Below are 22,850 nucleotides of genomic sequence, written 5' to 3'. Positions count from 1 at the left end.
AAGGGCAAATACCTTGTCCAGAAAAAGCGCTATATCTATCCGCTTTGGTTGAACATTGGCTCTAAAATCCTATCTTATTTGAATGTTATGCAATCACATTTTCAGGAGTATCCACCCGCCTTAGGAAAGGTGTTCCTAACTAGTTTAGAGGAAGACTTCTAACTCAGTACCCTGGCATAGTAACATACCCTCTCATAAAATTCCTCATCCATCACCAAACCTTCATCCAGGAAGGATGAATTGTCGACGAGAGCACCCAAATGACTTGTCCCAATATTGCTCTGGTCTTTGGTTTGTCTCAGTGCACTTTCAACCTCTGACTGGTTGGCTGGTTGGTTGTGTAACACCGCATTCAGCAATAGTCCGGCTATATGGCGGCGGTCTATTAATAATCGAGTCTCGAACAGCAGGAAAATCGTTCCGAGCAGTTGGGCTACGATGCCATGTGTCAACCAAGTCAGCAAGTCTGACATCCCGATCCCGCTAGTCGCCTTTTACGACAGGAGCGGGTTCCTGAAGACCAATTCTAACCCAGATCTTCACGGTTCCCAGCCTGTATGTGAACTGGCGGGGTGAAGTCGTCTTACATCATGGCGGCTTTTAAATACGACATCGCAGCTACAACACTGTATATGAACTGTCGAGGTGAAGTCGTCTTACATCATGGCGGCTTTTAAATACGACATCGCAGCTACAACACTGTATATGAACTGTCGAGGTGAAGTCGTCTTACATCATGACGGCTTTCTGATACAACATAGCAGCTACAACACTGTATGAACTGTCGAGGTGAAGTCGTCTTACATCATGGCGGCTTTCTGATACAACATGGCAGCTACAACACTGTATGAACTGTCGAGGTGAAGTCGTCTTACATCATGGCGGCTTTCTGATACAACATCGCAGCTACAACACTGTATGTGAACTGGTGAGGTGAAGTCGTCTTACATCATGGCGGCTTTCTGATACAAATACAACATAGCAGCTACAACACTGTATGTGAACTGGCGAGGTGAAGTCGTCTTATATCATGGCGGCTTTAAGATACAACATCGCAGCTACAACACTGTATGAACTGTCGAGGTGAAGTCGTCTTACATCATGGCGGCTTTTAGATACAACATCGCAGCTACAACACTGTATGTGAACTGGCGAGGTGAAGTCGTCTTACATCATGGCGGCTTTCTGATACAACATCGCAGCTACAACACTGTATGTGAACTGGCGAGGTGAAGTCGTCTTACATCATGGCGGCTTTCTGATACAACATCGCAGCTACAACACTGTATGTGAACTGGCGAGGTGAAGTCGTCTTACATCATGGCGGCTTTCTGATACAACATAGCAGCTACAACACTGTATATGAACTGGCGAGGTGAAGTCGTCTTACATCATGGCGGCTTTAAGATACAACATGGCAGCTACAACACTGCCTGTGCTTTACATATCTGCTGTTTAATCACGATAGTGTCGCCAGTGGTAATGCATTCAAGTATAACGCAATAGAGTGACGTTAAATAAACGCGTGTGCGTTTACGCAAGCAAAGATCAGTCTATGAAAACTTAGTCTCAGTATTATTCGTTACACTCCCACTGTGAATGTAACTAACCCTAGTAGGAGGTTGCGTCATAGCGACCTATGACCGCCCAATCAAACAAGAAACGGCCGAACAGATTTAACCAATCTGACAACGGCTACTGTTTAGGTTTGGCGGGACTTGACAAAATTTCACAGTCACTCATACTGATCCCTCAACAAACGAAAATACCACATAAAACACAGATATTTGGTTTGCAGTATATACGCTTTGGGCTTTCTGGTGACATGGTTTCCCTCAGCCAAACATTTCCGCAAGCTGACAGCCTTGAATATTGACAAAACCGCTATTTTCAGTGACTGTTTACTCACTGTTGACAGTTTACTATCTGTAGACAGTGTTCGAGCGTACTCCACATGCTTCATCCGGAAGCGATCTTACGGAAAATAACATGCGGAATCGTTCGAGTACAAACCTTTCCGAGTTAAAAGTTCAAAAGGTAAGTGCGAATGTGCGCTTTCACGGTTTGGTAAGTTGTTCTGATTTATCAGTCTCAAAGGTTACCTTACACGACCTCCGACTTGGGTGTGATAGACTCAATCGAGGAGTGTAAAGAATGATACTGAGATTAAGTCTACGTAGACGGACGTGGTGACCATGTAATCCTGATGTCAGTCGAAAAACATGGGCTTTATCCTGACTCCGCTGCTTCTAACATTCTTACATTGGATTCGTCCGTAGGAGAGTGATTCTCATACGATCAACGCTCTGGTCAGTCAACGCTCTGAAACTACAGCCTGGTCAGTCTGGTTTGAGAAAGTCTACAGTCAAATGAATTAGTCTGCGTGTTTGGTTGGTATCTGTCCCAGAGACACAAGCGCCGCATACAACCATACAACCAAAAGAGCTGTGACATCTCTGGCACATATACCAGCTTATAGTTTATGTGCCACTGAATCCATTCTCAGTTTCTTGAATCACGTACACCACTATAGTCATCAATGTAAGGAACGCGCTGTAGTCATGGCTCAGGGCACAGGTAACAAAGCAACTCCTTTATTTCTGTAATAATCACCATGTGATGTGACTTCAACCAATGGTCCTCTAAATGCACAGAGTCAAGTGGCCTAAACTTGTCCACTATGTGTCGAAATAGTTCCTCCTTACATGCCATCTTCAGATGGTTGTGCGCCTGAGGTTGACATATGTAAAACATTTGTGTAGTGCCACCCGTAAAGGCAAAGCAGCGAGTTATACGCACCAGGACTGGGGTTCCCAATCACATAAACATCTGAAGCTTACATCAGAAGGTTGATTCATTGCTCCATATAATCCCAAACCTAAGCATGACCACCTTGATCAAAACTGGCACCATCAGAACAAACTGCTCGGCAAAAAGAAATTACACAACCATGGCTGGCTGAAATGAAACCAACAAGAATTGGTTATTCGATGAGGATGAGGATGTATATTTTATATGTCTGTTTATGTTTTTTGACGTAAGTGTTTGATAACGCTTGTAAATATCTGGGAAAATCCAATTTTCTAGGGTGCACATTCTTTTGTTTATGTTTAAGTTTACCACAAAGATAACTGTCATATCACAGACGATTACACGCGGAAAATGACATATAGATATAGTAGAATACACTTTACATGAAATTAATATGATGTGAAATATAAGTTCATGTCAGTTGTGTTTAGCAAACATGTAGTTCATGAAGAAGCCCACAACAAACACAAAGTAAACGTGACCTAAAGGATCGATTGGATGGATGACACGAACACCATGGAGTAACCCGAGTTGTGAGTTCGAGATAACGATGAGTTATCCCATGTCATATCCCATGTTTACACCTAGGTTGAAGTCTACAAAGGAATATCTGCAAAAACCCAAATTGTAATTGCAAGCATCGCCGTCTTCCTGGGATGGATGAGACCGGAGCACGTCACTCAACCTGACCACTTTGCACCGAGCTTGTGGTACAGCCAAAGAACACTTGAGAAACATTCTCTGCCAGAATCTCCTGGGTGCTAGTGCTTGGCCAATATATATTACTTCATTACAGCCGAAATATTGTAAACGCAGTTGACGTGTTGTGATGTTTCTTCAATGAGTAGGGGTCCAGGCCGGTAAATTGAACAACTAACGATGTGAGGAGCCACCCATCCACATTCACACAGCCCCATGACCAACTTTCATGCAGTTCGAAGATACTCTTTCATTTTGTCCCAAGATACAACCAACATTGCATATGACCAAAGTGCGACCTCTACACATAGGAATAACCAAATGATGTTAGTTACGATTGTTGTACGGTAAGTGGTGATCATGTGGCATTTTGCGGTAGATCCTTCCTTCTAACCGGATTTCACAATAACGAACAGTCGATATAGAGGGGTAATGAACATGATGGTGCGAGTAACAGTATTCAGTGGCACGGGTAGACGTCCGATACGAGCGTCCGTCCATCACGGTTCTGACTCGGGAATGTGTTTCACCTTCTTGTCCTCTTCTTTGTCAGGGATGAAGTCACTGAAATGAACAGCATAGGAGAGTGAGTGAAAGAGAAGGCGTATGCTGTAACTATCTCAATATCTCAGCATTTTCACTGCGGGGAACATTCGAAATAGGCTACTCACAATGTACCCAATGAACCTGGATGTCCCTCCTAATGAAAAACCATTTTACCCACTTGGCTAACCCGATGGCAACAGGTATTGTGGCATTCAAGTTTAGTCTAAATAGAGGTACTACCCTGAAGCTATGAGATACAACCCGTGAAGGTTCCGGGGTAGAATAGGCCTTCAGCAACCCATGCTTACCATAAAAGGAGACTATGCTTGTCGTAAGAGGCGACTAACGGGATCGGGTGGTCAGGCTCGCTGACTTGGTTGACACATGTCATTGGTTCCCAATTGCGTAGATCGATGCTCATATTGTTGATCACTGGATTGTCTGGCCCAGACTCGATTATTTACAGACCGCCGCCATATAGCTGGAATATTGCTGTGTGCGGCGTAAAACTAAACTCACCCACTCACTATGAGATACAACCCAAATATCACCAGGTAGATTGGGTCGTACCTAATATCACCTTAACATATAGATATAGACTAATTAATCTTCATGTTTCGTCTGGATACTAATTATCTAATCAGTAGGTGTCAGGGTTGGTGCCCATGACCTCTACTGCCTGGTGACTTGGCTAGTTAAGATGAAACACACCCGAAATATATCCTGCCTGACTGATCCTTGGCCAGCTTGTGAACAGCTTCCTCAAGTTGAACCCGGTTGTAGGGTACCGCTAGCTCCTGGGAAAGAGAACACCTAGGTAAATGCAAGACTTGTCACACTAGATTCACTGTACTACTTTTTGTGGACCGGGGATCTTCCTGTGCTCGACTAGGGATCATCCTGTGACAATGCAATTGTAGTCAGTTTATCAGGTTTATCATACACAAATGACCACTCATCTCACAATGTCAGGGGTGATACACGTGGTCTCACCTTAGCCAAAGGTTCAGGCAAAAATTGTCTGTTCACCAAGCAGAAAATGGGTACTTGGCGGGATAAGTCGTGTGATTGCAGCTTGGGTTATCCAGGGTAGTAATGTGCTGTGATTGTTAATTTTATCAGGTTACCTTGTGTGGAGCTATATAAATAGGCACATTATTAAATGGACACATTGAGTGTGCTAAACTCCTGTGTATGTTCCTCTTCTTTGTAAGCCACACACAAATAGCAAAACACACATAGCCTACACGTTTTACACAACAGCATTAAAATATAAGTGGTAAGATATTCAAATATTCTTAAGGCTCTTCATATTTAAAACCATTCGGCATGGTATTACATAAAGAAAACTGTGCAGAAGAGGCCCGTGCCCATATCTAAATAAAATGAACATTTTCATACCTATTAGCCTAATGAATGCATAAGAAAGTGTAATCCTAAATGTAACATATTAGCATACTTAAGACCAATACATAAACATATGAAAGAGAGAGAGTTTACATCAAGCGCTGCCACGAAGTCCTCAGGCGATACGCTAAGAAGTCCGTCGGGATCGTATCTCTTGAGGATGTCGACCAGTCGCATGTCATTCACGACGATGTGTTCCTTCAGGATGATCACAGGTTCCTTCTTTTTGAAAGGGTCAATACCTTTTTTGCCCAGATCGTCTAGTGTATTTCCAGCACGCATTACTGGCCCGTGGCTGACCTTGAAAGTTGGCTTCTTCCCCCGGATGTCTTCAAGGATGCGCAAAAATTCGTATTCTACTGGAACGTCCTGTACATAGAAACCCGTGTGTTATGTAACATGTAGCAGCAAATTTTATGTGGATGACATATTCTTCAACTAAGAGGGTGTATATCACTTCTCACAGTCAGGTCCACCTCCTCTTGTGCTGTGAGATGGGTCTGTATCAACATTCACCACCACCTATTTCAGTGAGATGGGTCGATGTCAGTACTCACCGTGAAATCCAGCTCCCCTTACTTCTATGAGATGGATCCACCTCCCCTTGCATTGTGAGATAGGTCTCTATCAACATTCACCATCAGACCCACCTCACCCTTCTTCTGTGAGATGGGTCTACATCAGTACTCACCGTCAAATCCAACTCCTCTATTTCTGAACTCTCCGACTGGTTTATTGCCGTGGCCAGAGCTATTGCACCTGCAGATGTTATGAGGTTGTTGCCCATCTGAATAAACAAATACAAAACAAGATGGTCATAACAATATTAGTTTAAGAGATTTAGTTAGTTTTAACATACACCCATCCATATTCGTGATCAGGGGAGCGTTGTACAAAAGAACTTTAGCGCCAAGGTGTTCATAAATCCCACACCTCGACATAGACGATTACGATAGATTTAGAGCTCATATTCGCTAAAAGTGACCTCATGATGAGCACGATGAAGGTGAAACTCTTCATTTTGAGGTGTCTACATGCATCTATTTCAGTAAGTATTACAATGTATATTGTCCAGTTTTCCTCAGATTATATGACAACATTTGTTAACCAGATACCATATAAGATCTGTCTTTAACAGTCTCCATGAAACTTTGTTGTTAAAACACAGTATGTTCTTCAGTGCTCCAACAGTTGTGCAAACACGTTTTGTTTCAAAATGGTCGACAATAAAGTGCTTGAAAGAAAGGTGGACGAATGGTAAAATAACACAAGGAACATGCAACTGTGTGTTACGTTATGCCGCAGACATACTGCAGTATATCCATATCTCACCTCCCAGCAATTATCGCAAAAGATAACAGTGATCCATAGCATGAATATATGCCAAGCCAGACAAGTACCAGCATGCGCTACCTTCATTACTACGGGCTTCCTCCCACACCATGCACTCATGCAAATGTTCTAAGAAATGCTACACTCTGTTCATGCACTTACTTACTCTTGCGGGGGACAATTTCTACCTGGTATCAGTTACGCATGTTAGATACCAGTTCACCCCGAACTGGTTCAACAGCATTTAATGCGATATCCTTACTCTCAATATTCTCAGGACATCGTTCGTAGACAGGGCCTTGGCCACTTTGAGTGCGGTGTCCTGATTGAGTCGGTTGCCAGTCATGTCTATTTCCAGCAGAGATTCGTGGTTCCCCAAAGCCTCGGCCAGGGCGGCGCCACCTTCCGGGCCGAACCCGTTCCAGGCCAGACGACATATTTTCAGACGACAGTTTTCCTGGAAGTAACATTGTTCGACAAGAAGTCATTCTTAGTTCTTGACCTCTTTTCGAAATTGACAGCTGTCAGACACAAGGCAATTTTCACCGAACATGAAAACATATGTTGTGATTACCAGGAATTCACGAATTTAAGACTTATGCTAAATAAAGAATAATGACCCATTTGTGAATGAAACGTCCAAACCCAGATTAAGCCCATGGTAGACATTTAGGAAGGGCACATATTGAATAGAAACAACTGTTGCATATTGTGCAAAGCCATACAAACCGACCCAATACTCTATACGAAAGCGACTGCGGATTTACCGAAAGCGTTATTTAATAGACTGGTATAATGATTTTTCCCTTGACATGCATCGACCGAAATAATGTCACGTTCTTGAATTCTTTTTGGAAGAAGTAAGTGATGTTATGTTTGTAACTCACCTTTATGCCCGCAGCCACTGCAATGGCTCCCTGTTGACGTAAGTGATTCCAGCTAAGGTCAAGGACGTCTAAAGTGTCGTTTGCACCTGAAAGAAGATGTCAGTTTCATCCAGCTGAAAACTCAATCCAGTTTAGTAGGAACTAGGTAGGTTGGAAAGCTGACTTTGTGTGCTGACGATAAGGGTCAATTCCTTATGAGACTCCATCCTAAAAACCTTAGAATTTGTAATTGACTGTGAAAGTATTATCCCCATTATAACATTTGTTAATTCTGAAACCTAAAGTGTCTTGTGTGTAGTTAGTTTTCGTCTACAGCAGCGGTGACAATATACACTTGTCTGGGACTTACACAAAGTACGTGGTCTAAACATATTTTGGGAAGGCACGGTGGTCAAGTGGGTTATATCGCTGAATTTGCTTGCTGGCGACTGGGTGCAGCACTCTGAGAGACCGGGTTCTAATCCCGAATGGAACTCAAGTACGTGAACTTATATCTTACCAAGAGAGTGTAAACCTAAATATGTCATTTCTAACATTTACTTTCTAAAAGACATTTGTATTGGTAATGCTTCTTAGAGTGCAATTGGACCAAATCCTTCTAGACGGAGAAACGGATATTTAGGACGTGCATTAGTATAGGTGTCATGGCCTACATCAGTATACATGTCTAACAACACACCTATAGCTGGTCCCAGCAGACAACCGGAGAGCTGCCCAAACTTGTTCCTGCTCAAGTCCAGCTCCCGCAGATATTTATTATTCTGAAAGGAATTCCTTTAATTTAAAACTAAAAAAGATACCCCCCAAATATATCTACCCAAACATGTATGTGACAAACGTAATCGACTGGAGGAGAGCATGAACCCTGGAATGGAATCTGCACACTAGACTAAGGCTTAGTCTCTGAATATATATAATTTTGACAGTAACAAACAAACCCATTTTAATTGAAAGGAGCCCCAGGGAGACCAAACATTCAGAACCTAAAGAAATCTAGACTTGCTTTAGCTTTAGCTTTAGCACTGCAGAGGAGGCTTAGCATTAGGCAAATAATGTGGTTCAGGGACTGTGAGACAGACTACCTGCGCATGTACACCTGGGAATATTATGTCACCAGTAATGCAAGTGATTACAGCTACAAGTGACTTTGGGATCTGATGGTTGCTATGAGTAACCAGATTATGTTTCACTGATCCCGACTACTGACAGGTATTGATGGTTCAAATAAAATCACCCACTGGAAGGATTAGCAATAGTCATTTGTGTATCTATGTGTATGTATCGAATCGTTGAAGTTATCATGTGAACATATCTGTGCCTTGTTCATATTATGAAGGTCCATTTTAACAACTGTTGGACAATATAACTGCTTGTTGGTCTCGAGTAATCGGTTAGGGTAATAGGTTCATCCCTCTGGAACATACTTCCAGAACTTCCGCAAACTGCTCGGCCACTCTGTCTTCAAACATGTTGCCTGCGAAAAGAAATGCCACCAAAGATTACATCACAAGTGTTTGGGACCAGCATTACGTCCCTTACTATTATTACCGAGTCGTATTCTGTTATCTATAGAAAACACTGGATACAGGAAATACAGCTCATTTCCTTTGAAGGTAGATGATGATCAGTGTGAGTCAGGTATAATGTTTTTTTTAAATGTTTCATGATGTAAGGTAACTCAACTAAGCCAAGCTGTATTGTACAGTCACACAACAAAGCTGGCCTGTATTGTACAGTCACACAACAAAGCGGACCTGCACTGTACCATCACACAACAAAGCTGACCTGTACTGTACCCTAACACAACTCACCTAAACTACTGTGTGTAATGGTTGGTTGGTTGTTGTTTAACGCCGCATTCAGCAATTTTCCAGCTATATATCGGTGTCTGCAAATAATCAAGTCTGGACCATACAATCTAATGATCGAGGTTATGAGCATCGATCTAAGCAACAGGGATACTATAGCATGTGTGAACCAAGTTAGCGAGCCTGTTCACCCGATCCCGTCGGTCGCCCCTTACAACAAGCATTGGTTGCTGAAGACCATTTCTAACCGGATCTTCACGGGTGTGCAGTGACCCAACTAAAGTAACCCATAGTGTACAGCAAACCCACCCCCCCACCCCCCACCCCCACCCCCTCCCCCAACCTAACCTATACTGTTCAGTAACTCACCTGCCAGATCAATTCGCCGAAGTCCAGCGTTTGTGCCCAACATTCGACACACGTGGAGGCCGCCTTCATTACCAAGCTTGTTGTCAGCCATGGCCTAGGACATAAACAAAAATAACCTATTTGGTTGCAGTGAGATGTAGTGTCTTTTACATATCTGGAAAATACTTCCACTTTTGACACAACTTCATCTGACCGTGGGACATCAAGAATAGGCTTCTCACGGTGAAGAATCGAATGATCAGTGTCAAACAGGTAGTTTGTTATGATGGTGACGGAGATGATCTGGTACAGACGATTTCGCCATCAGATCCAATATCCTTGTTTCCCCAGCAGAGTCAAGGCGTCTACAGCCTCTTACCATCTCAGTGATGTAGTCGTTCTCCTCCAGCATCCGAGACATGGCGTAACCACCCTCGGAGTCGATCCAGTTTCCAGAGATGTCTAGTTTCTCCAGGTTGATATTGTCCTGAAACATTGTAAAGGGACGACATTACTCCAGAACCAGGGTGTCTGTCCATCCAGTGATTATTATTCACACAAATACTGAACCACTGCAACATCCGGTTGCTCGGTCAGACGACACCATTGTCCACGCAGAAGCCGCCATTGCGATGTGCTTCTCACGAACTCACGGTGTGACGGAGTTCTCTTTGTGGGATTGGATAATAATATATTGCTTGTGTCCTAACGCACGTGAATATGGATCATTGGCCTTTACGAGCATCAGACAGTTGCGGATCTTTTATTCACTGTCTCTTTGTGACTGCCTCCAATCAGATATCCCGATATACATGAGAAAGAGAAATCAGAGACCAAGTTTCTTCAGAATTGAAAGATCAGTATTATGTATGTAGAAGCATTGTTGGGACTGGAGATATTTTCAGGATGCCAAGCAAATAGTCATTTTATTTTTCTAGCGAAACTAAGGCAAAAAATAATACATCCAGTAATTATTTGCACATCTCACTTGGTGTTATTGTATTTCATCTTGAAAGATACACAGGATGAATTCTCTATATGGTCAAGCAAAAATATGAAGGGATTTTTTTTTGCTAGAACGAATTCAATCGTTACCTTCAACACAAGCGCCATGGCCTTTGCCTCAGACGGACCGAGTCCGTGGTACTTCATGGCGATGTCGCGGTCGTTGATGTGCCGGACAAAGTAGGAGATGGGTACGAGGCCGAGTCGGTCACAGATTTTCACGTATTCACACTTCACGGGGTCCTCTTCGTCCACGGGCACTGCCAACACAGATGAGGACATGGCGAGTTAGTGTTTACATCCACATCATTACAGCACTTGTTGATCAGGCGTTTAGTTTAGAAATCGTGAGCTTGTGTGTGAAACAGATCAAAAGCAACAGCCTCGTTTACACAGTTATAAATCTTATCAGTGAAAATGTATATGGTTTGTATGATATGGATGAAAAGATTACACTTTGGAACGTAGCACCTGGAAGCGAATTTCCACGTGAAAAGCGGAAGAGAATGATGTGAAATATATGATGGTTTTACTTCATTAAAATGTTTCTCGTAACAGAAAAACCGACAGATAACGTGACCAGCATTTCCTAAATCGCAAGTGACATACATCAGAATGATAACTGAAGTTTGAACAGCTGGCCACACACAAATACTTGGCCAGGGACAACAGTACAATTAAAGTGGAGAAAACATAAACATAGTCCACTTAATAATAAGAAGTACTGAAAACATATAAAGTAAGCACTTACAGCGTGTATAAGACGTACACAACGCAGTGCATCCTCACAGGACGCTACTTCCACTTGATTTTATGTACTGCTATCTTGTATTTGACTGTAGGAACACATAAACCGTGAATGCACTTGTTTACGATTAAGACACCTTACTTTTCCCCGTTGCATCCCTCCCTAGGCTCACGTCTTCAGTGGCCGTTTCACAGAGACAGACTTGGCATTGAGACCTATCGTGACAGATCGGTCGGCAGGAAACCACTCAAGACTAGCGTGGAAACTGGAAACTATTACACCGTTAATCGTTCCTGACAATTGCCCCATTCTGCTAAATGACAATAGATTTAGCGTAACAGGAGAGCGTTTGTTTACCCAACGTAAAATTGAGCGTTTATTGAATTTGCAATTATAGGTGTCGAGCCCAAACACTGAGTGTTTTGTACGTCCAATTATTCGAGTTAAAACCTCAACCTGAGTAATTTTAAACACGCAGTTATACGAGTGGAGATATAGCTTGCATTTAACCTGCATTTAAGTAAGGTAGCAATCAGTGTACCTAATTATATGTAGGGACTAGAGTTAGGGTAGGGGTAGTGTCGTCAAAATCCTGAATGCAGGCATACTTTGAGCTGTTAAAGAAAGATTGTTAAACGCTGATTTGTTACTTGTACTTAATTCACTGAGGCCCATCTCGGTCTTACTTTCTTGGTGTCTCGACAATGGCAGCATTAACGTCATCAGCATGTAGCGTCAACACTTTGTCGTGAAATGGATATACGTAAATACTGGTAAAAGCATATGGTATCCACTAATATAGTGTCAATGACGTTCTCAAACCAGGGCTCTCAACTGAATATTCTGATCGGTGGACATACAGTAGTTGGGAGTTCTGAGATAGCGTTTTGGATGGGAGCCTCGTCAATGTAGTGATAGTGTCATGATTAAAATATTTTGAGGCTCACATTCTTCCTCAAGATCAGTATCAAAGTCCTCTTCTTTTGGTTCCACGTCAACAGTTTCTATGGTTACATGTTGAAAAACATCGCCTTCAAAAGCCTCTTCCTCATCTTCCCGGCTTCCCCCATCGTCCGATATTTTCAGTTCTTCTTCTTCTTCCTCTTCCCCTTCTTCTGTCGGCCGTTCTTCGATTTCTGCCACCGGAAGAAGATTTCTTTCTCTCTCGGGTTCTTCCTCGGCTTGATCTTTCACTTCCGTTATAAGTACAGACTCATCCTCATCCTGCTGTTGCTCCAACATAGACACGGGGGTGCGGCTGAGTGTTGCCCGTCCGCCTAGTGTGGGTATTCGACCCTGTGATGTTGGCCTCGAACTAGGAGGATTGGTATCATCCTGTCCAGCACTTGGGGGCTTAAGAGAGTCGACATCAGATTTAGGGTCAGACTGCAAGAAAAGAACAGACATTCAAAGAGAGATTAAAGAGGACACGAATCAGATTTTGCGAGGTTATGGAGCAGTACAACCAGAGAATGAAGTGATGCTGTGTCCTGTACTCCAGCAATGTAAGCAAACGCAAGACTCAAGTGGTTGATGGCATGAACAAACGACATACGTCATTAGAGTGTGACGTCGCACGATCAAATCTAAACAGTAAACTCGCGTGTGTAGTATCGGCGGCTTTCGTGATGCAGATGGTGCAGGGGATATACAGTACCTTGTGATTACAAAGAGGTCACCGAGATAACACTTCATAATACGTCCTCATATGCAAATCGAAATAACGAAACAGGTTCTGGGCATGATCGTGAGCTTAAATAAATTAATGTACAGAGCAGGAGAATCTAGTTAAGTCTAACCGACTTTTCAGAAACTCAATATATGCGCTTATTGAATTTTCCAGAAATCTTGTAGTGTGTATGAGTTCTAAAAGATAAGATTGTAAAGTATGCGTTCATATACCTTGTGCATTAGGCATGCTGCATTATTACAAACAAACAAGTCAGCCAACCTGAATTAACCACTCGATCTCATTAGTCCCTTTTAACGACAAGCAAAGGGTTACTAAGACCAGTTCTAACCCGTTTCTCCGTAGGCACTCTAAACAATTAACCATCGCGTAAACGTACGTACATGTAGATATATCAACGTAGAAACAATTAACCATCCTATGAACGCTTGTCATCACACATAACCATTACAATAAACACGTGAATATCATGTAATACGACACAGGTGTGAAGCTAATTTGTTTACACCCTTCACAGACAAGCGGCATTCGCTTTACCTGCTGACAGGTCATTCTGCTGCTGGCGAAAAACAATGTGCTATCATCACTCGATAAAAACGTGAATATCTGTGTAACAACCTGTCTTAAGCAGTTAATGCGATGTAATGGGATTGGATGGTAGACTGGCTGACTTAGTTGGTGAATGTTGTCGAATGTCAACTGCGTATATTGACGTTCAATATGTCAACCACCTGACCGTCAGACCGTGACTCGATTATTTAAAGACCGCCTTTATATAATTGGGAAAGCGGCCGATAAATAATCAGTCTGCGATAATTCCGATTTAACTGTATTTAGAACAGTCACGCTCACGCCACTTAATCCAATCGGAGACAGTTCTATTATTGACGCTTTCATTGCCAGCCAATCCTGCAATCACACAAATCACAAGATGAAAGTTTCATCACAGCTTATTTACCGATTGAGATGTAAATGATTCACGGATGTATTTCGTGCATCGGGCAATTAATCTGAGACGTGCGATCATTCGGTTCTTCACTCGCAAACATCGCCCGATATAGTCGTCTGCGTTTTGGCGGCATGCCTCAAAGCGAATGGGAAGTGAAGACATATTTCAGTACGTCTATGTTGTTACGTATAACGTTTGTGTCATTAACACTTTGATAGAGTTTATGTAGCCATCTCTTTACAAATGGCAAAAACATACCCCGCCGTCATGGCAAGAGAAATTTATACTATATTTGCATTTACTTTTTGTCAAGATGCAGAACAACGCTACGTGCATGGTGTATCGTGACATCGACTCGGTATGTAGGTGATGCAATCATCATTAACACGCTGTCGGCGAACAAACTCTTAGGTTCCCAATGCACTGTCACACAATATAACTGAAAACATAACCTACAAATTATCTTATTTAACGTATCAGCTATGCAACATCACGGAACACAGGACGAGATTTGAATCCAGCTATATGCACATGGAGTACTACCACACAACGTTTTGAAATGGCGATGGGTTTGTTGTGTGTTCCTTAATTAACAATTAATTAACAAAGCTATATGAACCAGTTTAGTTTTCTGAACATGAAACAGTAATGCTGGCAGGTGCAAATACAGCAGTATTGTCGTGATACGTGGGTTGATCACGAATGTGGTTGACATATATACCGCTCACGTGCCCAGTCAAAACTAGTTTCATAAAACTCCCCTTTTCATATATATTGGTTTGATAAAAACACTAATTAGGGTGTATTCCTATCACAGCACAGAAACAGTCTACGTAAACGTTGGAATTGCATTTGTGTAAACATTCGACAATACATTCACCTGGTACGACAGTCCTTCAAGTCATCCAGGTAAAATACACACTTTGTAAGATAACAAAACGTCTTTGTGTCCTTTCGTTTACCCTCAGCAGTTATTCTCAGTTTTCGTGTTTCTGTTGATAAGTTGAAGTGGTGACAGGTTCCTTATGCTTGTATTAGGCAGTCGCTGCTGAATATTTCTAACGTTTTATTCAGGTGAAATCTGTGTCTTTGCTTGATGATGATTTCCTCCACTTAAGTTACAAGGTGATAACGTGGTGTCAACAGCGGTGCGACTTCTCGGGGAGAAAAACTCACAATCGCGCGAAGCCCAGTCGCGTCCAAACCAAAGACGTTAAAAGATTGCCTAGCGACAGGCATTATATCTGAATATAAGCATGCTTGCAAGCACACAGAGACCGCAGTATAAGTGTAGTGGTCGTTAACCCACACGTCATCTCATCGTGTCAAGATATGAAACAATCCTCATCCATAAGAAATGACTAAGTGGTGTATTCACCACGACATACGTTATGATTCATAGTCCGAGGATGCGTCTACTGTTTCTCAACATCAATGTGAATGCTTTGTGAGATCAAAAACAAACGAGTGGTGTATGTGCGTTCTGTTGTCGCTTTAACTGGTCGATGGAAGTCACCAAATGCTTGTAATTAATGAGTTTAATCACTTTCTCATCTTAAATCTGATCGGCAACACATACCACAATGCATAAAAATTACATCGCATACAATACCCCGCGTACCCGTGCTATAAGAATGTCTGCACAAGAACACTTCCGTGGAGGCGGCGATCTAAAATACTACTGACCTGCTTATACACTATACTACCGAAACAACTCAGTTCCGACACAGGTTGACAGAGCTTAGCTCAATTACAGCGTAGTTCTTACCGAGGAGTCTGCGTTAGCTTTGTCTCAACCGGAAGGACTGCATCTGGCGTCTCCCTCCGTGATCTTGCTGGAATATTGCTAAATGCGGCGTAAAACTAAACTCACTCACTCTTCATTAGCCCATGCTTGTCGTAGGAGGCAACTGACGGGATCGGGTGGTCAGGCTCGCTGACTTGGTTGACACGTATCATCGTACCCAAACTGCGTAGATCGATGTTCTGCCACATGATCACAACACGCCGGGTGACAGATCACAATGTATCAGTGTATTTACACCAAACAGGTATGTGACCTGTGATGGTCATGGGGTAGAATAGGCCTTCAGCAACCTATGCTTGCCATAAAAGGCGACTATGCTTGTCGTAAGAGGCGACTAACGGGATCGGGTGGTCAGGCTCGCTGACTTGGTGGACACATGTCATCGGTTCCCAATTGCACAGATCGATGCTCATGTTATTGATCACTGGATCATCTCGTCCAGACTCGAGTATTTACAGATCGCCGCCATATGGCTGGAATATTGCTGAGTGCGGCGTAAAACTAAACTCACTCACTAACAGGTTTGTCGTGCTTGAACGTGTCTGGAAGCGACAAACGTTTGTGGCTAGTGAGTTCAATACCGGTGTGCTGAGATTAACACACTTGATACATGAATAAATCATTGCAAAACTGATTATTCTTGTAACGAGTTTAAGGAAACCTCGTGCTTTAATTCTTTACAATGAAATATATCAGTTTGTTTCACATCATCTACTTACTATGAAACGCGTCGATGCATACATACGAGTAATTAAACCTTAAGGAATTGTAAGGCACTGATGAGAATCAATTTTGTTTACAGGATTTGTACCTCTGTAGCTAAACGTATTTTGATTATTCTCTGTTTCGTGCAAGCCAACTCGCGTTATAACCTCTCCGGCAAGTGTGAAAGTACACACTTTGGCAATACTGGTTCAGTGGGTTTGTGTGCGTGCGTGCGTTTGTGTGTGTGTGTGTGTGTGTGTGCGTGCGTGCGTGCGCGCGCGCGCGCGCGTGTGTACAGGTACCGTAGTTAGACTCACATCAAAACTGAAAACTTTTGTCACAAATAATCTAAATAAGAAAAATCTTTCAAGCGTTGTGAAACCGAACATAGTCCTATCTGTTAACGTGGTATTTCAATCATTTTAAACGTGATCGTCCAAGAAAGTGAACCCAAGTTGCCCCTGGGATGCGCGACCTTGAGCCTAAACGGGAAAAGTACAATTAGCCATGAACACCCCTCTGTCACCACTGGAGAGGAAGGTGTACCGCCTTTCACACTCCAGTTTCATGCAGACGTCGTGCCAGCATTGTATATATAAACAGAAACAGACATGTTCTGATGTTCTGACGTCCAAACGTGTTTGGTTTGTATTCTGTATATTACCACACAAGACTGTATCTGTATGACGGCGGTCTGTAAATAGTCAAATTTGGACCAGACAATCCAGTGACATCCCGAGCATCAGGGCAAATGCGGGATTCAGAGGCGTGTATCGCTTGGAAATAGTGCTAGAAAGACATATAGGGGTATAGACCCTACCTATATGTCTGTCTAACAGTTTCTAGGCGATATACGCTCCTGTGCACTCAAACTAGGAGCACATACATAAAGTGCAATCTGGAAATTAAATTTAGAAATATACATTAACAGGATCATCAAAAAGACGAAATATTAAAGCAATATTATTTACGAATTAATATGCTTTCGTAGCTTTACCGACTACAGTAAGTATTATGACCGTTAATATCACTGTGTGTACAATAAAGTGTAAGCAGTTTCAAGTCTGCGGCTCGTGTTAATACTCCAGTGAAGCAGACTTTCTCAAGATCCTCCCTATTGTACAGGCCCACTCTCCTTGTATACACACACTGTACACGGAACTACATAGACCCACTCACTGAATTAAACAGATTCAAGCAACACACACTGCCGTACAAGTATAGAGCGGCATGGGATTTATATAAAGGCATGTCAGGTTGGTATAGAGCAGCTCACACAACACAAAAAGTAAATACAAAATAGACAAGCTCGTGCGGTCTGTTTACGTGACCCTGGTAATGTTGAAATAAAATCAATTTTAGTTTCGTTCAAAACGCTGTTGTCAAACTTCTCTCTGCAGGAGTGTGACACCTGTGTTTGAAAGATTGTCGTGACTGCGCCAAACGTCTCCCTTTCGTGTTTGCCGCTACACAATGCATACCGTATTTCCACTCTAAGTTAACTTAGTACAATTTGTTACACTGCTTACACGGAGTCTCAGTATAAACCGTGTAACGAATAGTACTGAGACTGACCACATTTCCCACAATAAGACGCTGATTGTTTGGTAATTTGTTGTTTACCGCCGCCCTTATCAATGTTCAGATATCTGATGACGCCCTGTTAATATTCGAATCTGGACTAGTCAGTCAGATGACTGACAGCATGAGTGTATTAAATTAAACGTGTTCGATTGGTAATGCCTTCAGTTTTGTTCTGTTTAAAGATGTTCCTGAAAGATATCACTTTAACTTCACACTTGTTAGACGAAATTCTATCCCAAAGTTCATTAAAAGTCACACATGTTTAACCAAAAGTGATATTACATAATGAACGATTTCTTAGGCTGCATAAAAAACATATGTTTCTCGGGTAATTTTTTTCAAAAGTGACGAGAGCGGTGGGACTTTATTTTTATTTTTTATAGAAAAAAACTGATGAGAGAGGAACACATTTCTATTTTTTCTCTCTCAGAAGTACAGCTTGGAACGTTAAGCACATGTTAATGAGATGTCGATTCAACCGCGCTCGTTCTTACAGACACTCATTGTTATACTGGATAAATAGATAATCAGGACGCGGCAAAGTCAAAAATAATTTTTTAAATGGCAATAAAAAAATGTTACGCACACAAATAAAAGTGACGCGCCAATGCCCGAGAAACATTTCACATTTTTTATATAGCCGTAGGGATACATCAATATTTTGCCATGAAAACACTCCAGCTCTGAATCTGGTCAATACTTTACAGAATTTATATTCAAAATTGGAATACCTTCTCCTCTCTCTCAAGGTGAGAGTTATTTACATAGTCTATATATCTTATATTGTGAGCAAATCTCCAATTTTGGTAAAACATGTTGATAAATCCCTTAAAATTTGAAAAACAGCGTAGTGATCACCGACTGCTTGTGAAATGCCATGTGTGTCTGCACTGTATCATATTGATGTTGTAATCATCTTAGGGCTAAGGTCACTTTACAGGACCTTCAACAGGGTCCGTTCCTTTACAGGACCTTCGATGGGGTCCGTTCCTTTACAGGACCTTCGATGGGGTCCGTTCCTTTACAGGACCTTCGATGGGGTCCGTTCCAAGTTTAGTTTGCTTTTGCGACTTTTTAACGATACCTACGATTTGAGAGTCTTGAGAATGCTGAAACTGAATACATTCAAATGTACATTGGCAGAAATCATTATCAGCACCTGATAAGAGACTCTGCGCTTATTTCTGTACTATATATTCATAACATATTTCTTATTTCTATACTCGACAATTTATAAAGGAAATAGCACGCACGTGCAGGACCAAACTGCTACAGTGTCCGGGACGTCATATACATGTAGCTGATAGAGTGTCACACGTGTTCAAGCATTCTCGCTGTAGATTCATGGCCTAGAATTGGTGACAAAGTGATATTTGTTGTACCTGGTATGAACATAGTCGAATTCAGTTTGAGACTGGTCTCTAGGTATCCGATAATCCATCATATCCATGCCTTTGAGCGTGAAATATACATATCTCATTGATAAAAAGGCTCATCTGGAAGCATTTCGATAAAAATGGACTGCACAATCTGATCTGATCTGATTTGATTGTGCCATCGTGTCCCGACTTGGTGGACGTTGTTTAGTATACCATCAGCCACTAGTTTGCAAGACTGGGGCCCGATGATGTACAGGCTGGCGCCTACAAATGAGTGAGCGCGCCTGAGAGAGAGAGAGAGAGAGAGAGAGAGAGAGAGAGAGAGAGAGAGAGAGAGAGAGAGAGAGAGAGAGAGAGAGAGAGAGAGAGAGAGAGAGAGAGAGAGAGAGAGAGAGAGAGAGAGAGAGAGAGAGAGAGAGAGAGGTGGTCAGTTACGGTACGATCTTCACTGGACACCACTGACACGGTAGTATTAAACATTAGTTGACATACTAAATTACAATTACACGAAAGCAAGTACATATAGTGCATGATGATATATGAACGCTACCATGATGTGAATGGCGAACGGACGGTCAGATGTATCCCCTCAGCAACGTTGTCCTCACGTATATATTACTTCCACGAGAGACAAGGCTAACGCAGACTCCTCGGTAAGAACTATACTGTAAGTAAGCTAATCTCTTTCAGACTGTGTCAGAACCGAGTTGTTATGTCGGTCAGTAGTATATTAGATCGCCGCTTCCAGGGAACGCATAATCCGGGACAATAAACACAGGCGAAAATAGACAGCCGCGATACGTTAGTCGAGCCAATAACAGTACATTCATCGGGCATTACTTACCAACTACAAATCGCAACTTATGATATGTATAACATTATCATAACGGAAGCACGTTTTCCCTTAGCGTCCCCGTTGCTATGGTAACCCGGTAGATCTTACCTGTGAGGTAGGCGTGAGGTTATCCATATTCCGATCAGTGTCACTCATGTTGATTTAGAGATGGCACATTCCTGTAGACCAAGTTTGAGTGTAAACTCTCAACTCTCCCCTACCAAAACGTCACATACAAGTTCGTGTCCAGGTAAACTACAGGTAGATCCGAGTAACACATTGCATTAGTAACTGAATCTCCGCTTAGAGACAATACACCGTGCTGGCTGCCGAGGTATACACGCGTATAGTGGCCAGGTAAAATCCAATCACCTGTGTTGGTTTAAAGACACGGGCCACCGTTGTCTATAGCGGGTACACAGGCTCACTGCCCTTCATGGCGGGCGTCTATCATGCGGCTCATTTCAAAGTTTTGTTCGTGGTAGGAGAGCGATAAAGGCAATGCGTTGGCTGAACGCGAACAGACTTGATTAACCACTGGTGTACATGCATGGGCATTATCATATGATCATTTAATGCTGGTTTTGACTAACACTTGGCCTGGTACTAACAAGAGAGGATTAGAGCTGTGTATAGACTGTGGCGGTATTACAGGTAACGAGCCAGACACGACACACACCAGTGCCTTGAGTAATAGCACCCGAATCACATACATATGGCGTCAATCTTGGGATAATCTGTGTAGCTTTAACTCTACCGCTTCTGATTTTAGATTAGTTAACTTCAGACCAGGAACCCCAGTATAGTATTTTATTAATCATATCTATTAATGGGATAAGAATACATTTTCTTTGTCAACTTAGGGAGTTTATCATTTGATGCGTATGTTTTGTAATTTATTTATGGTATATCATTCATTTCAGCTGACACACATCAGATGTATTCATTAGAACAATCACACCTTGCCCAAGCAACAGGGTCGTCTTTACCAAAACACTTTATCCAAGGCTTGTCCAGCCACCTGTGCGTTCCACACACTCCGGAAATTGACTAATAAGTTGCCGTGGTGACGAGTCTTGTTTAGCATCATGAAATTCGATTGCGCTAGACTCCCGATCTATATCAGAGCTGACCAGGTGGTTCCATATCGTCAAATCGATACTAACCGACCGATCCAATCAGGCGAGTAATGGGAGCTTATTGCCGTGTAATGACAGTCTACCAACTGTAACGAGGCAAAGAACCGTCTGCATAGAAAAAAAGTCAGCAGTGCCTGAACTATTAAGGCGTCGAACCCTAGACTTCAGGAAGAAGCAGGCTTGGTCCAAAAGAGCCTGTTTTCATCCAGCAGTAATGAGTGCCTGAAACGTCAGGTTGATGTTAGAACATTTAGGTCTCGGTTGTATACTCCCCATGGTGTTGAGAAATGGCAACGGGAAAGCATACCGATTCTAAGCCTCACGGTAGTTTTACACAGGGCTACTCCAGCCCAAACAGGTTTAGTATCGGGTGAGGAGGATGGGCTGTATCTTCAACCAGTTTAGACGGACGCTGTCATGCATATTGTGAAGGCAGCCAATTGTGTATAAAGCACCATGTATAGATAAAGGATCGTATTTTCGCTACAACAATAAACGATCATTTTATACCAAATCAACTTTATGATTACATTAAATAGATAGAAATAGAATTAAATTATCAATTGTATGAATAAGTGGAATTATCAACTTCTATCATGTCCCAGAACATGAAACACAAGAGCTAGATAAAAGTCAATGAATGTATCAAAGTTACCTACAGTAGGTAAGTGCATGGAGATCGAGCGTAGATCTACATACAGTGTGCGAAATAGTTTCCTTTTGTCACTCAGTCGGGATAGCTAAGCCTGAAACTTACCAGCCTACAAACATAATTCACTAGCCAGAAACTGAAATGTAGAAACTGAGACAATTAGAAAAATAGATGATGTCGGCATTACGGTATCACATAGGTTTTATCATTAAGCTGATGATATGATGAACATTTTTCACATAAGGGAAAATACAAGCAGCAGCACCTCACGATTGTCGTCTCATCCCACATTTCGTACATTACTAACAGCAACACAAAACTCCTGAAGGAAAGAAGTCCAACAAGGAAGGTTCTAAATTCTGTCAAAAAGACCCATCGACATAACCAGACAGATTGATTTGTTTCACGGACACATCATACAACCTATCATTTGAAATTGTACACCTGCACCTATAGTTTCTTGAAGAAAAAAATGAAAAGTGTGAGTTGTTTGTCTCCATAGATTCTAAAATAAGAATC

The 22,850-nt window shown here is 42.2% G+C and overlaps 1 protein-coding gene across 1 annotated transcript; it reads right to left on the bottom strand.

The window, feature by feature from the left end:
- Nucleotides 1–2,574: 2,574 nt before the first annotated feature.
- LOC137294180 (leucine-rich repeat-containing protein 74B-like) lies at nt 2,575–21,220 on the bottom strand. Its single transcript, XM_067825171.1, has 13 exons — nt 20,649–21,220; nt 12,539–12,977; nt 10,934–11,103; nt 10,218–10,325; nt 9,860–9,953; nt 9,107–9,156; nt 8,362–8,443; nt 7,683–7,768; nt 7,058–7,252; nt 6,155–6,250; nt 5,557–5,832; nt 4,768–4,853; nt 2,575–4,074 (listed from the first exon to the last, which is right to left on the bottom strand). The coding sequence occupies exons 1-13, from the start codon at nt 20,694–20,696 to the stop codon at nt 4,011–4,013; spliced, it is 1,794 nt and encodes a 597-aa protein (XP_067681272.1). The 5' UTR covers nt 20,697–21,220; the 3' UTR covers nt 2,575–4,010.
- Between the last annotated feature and the right edge of the window lie 1,630 nt (nt 21,221–22,850).

Source organism: Haliotis asinina, chromosome 8, assembly GCF_037392515.1.
Source record: "Haliotis asinina isolate JCU_RB_2024 chromosome 8, JCU_Hal_asi_v2, whole genome shotgun sequence".
NCBI lineage: Eukaryota > Metazoa > Mollusca > Gastropoda > Lepetellida > Haliotidae > Haliotis > Haliotis asinina.
Note: the sequence above shows the minus strand (reverse complement) of the source record. Positions and strands in the feature narration are given on the sequence as shown.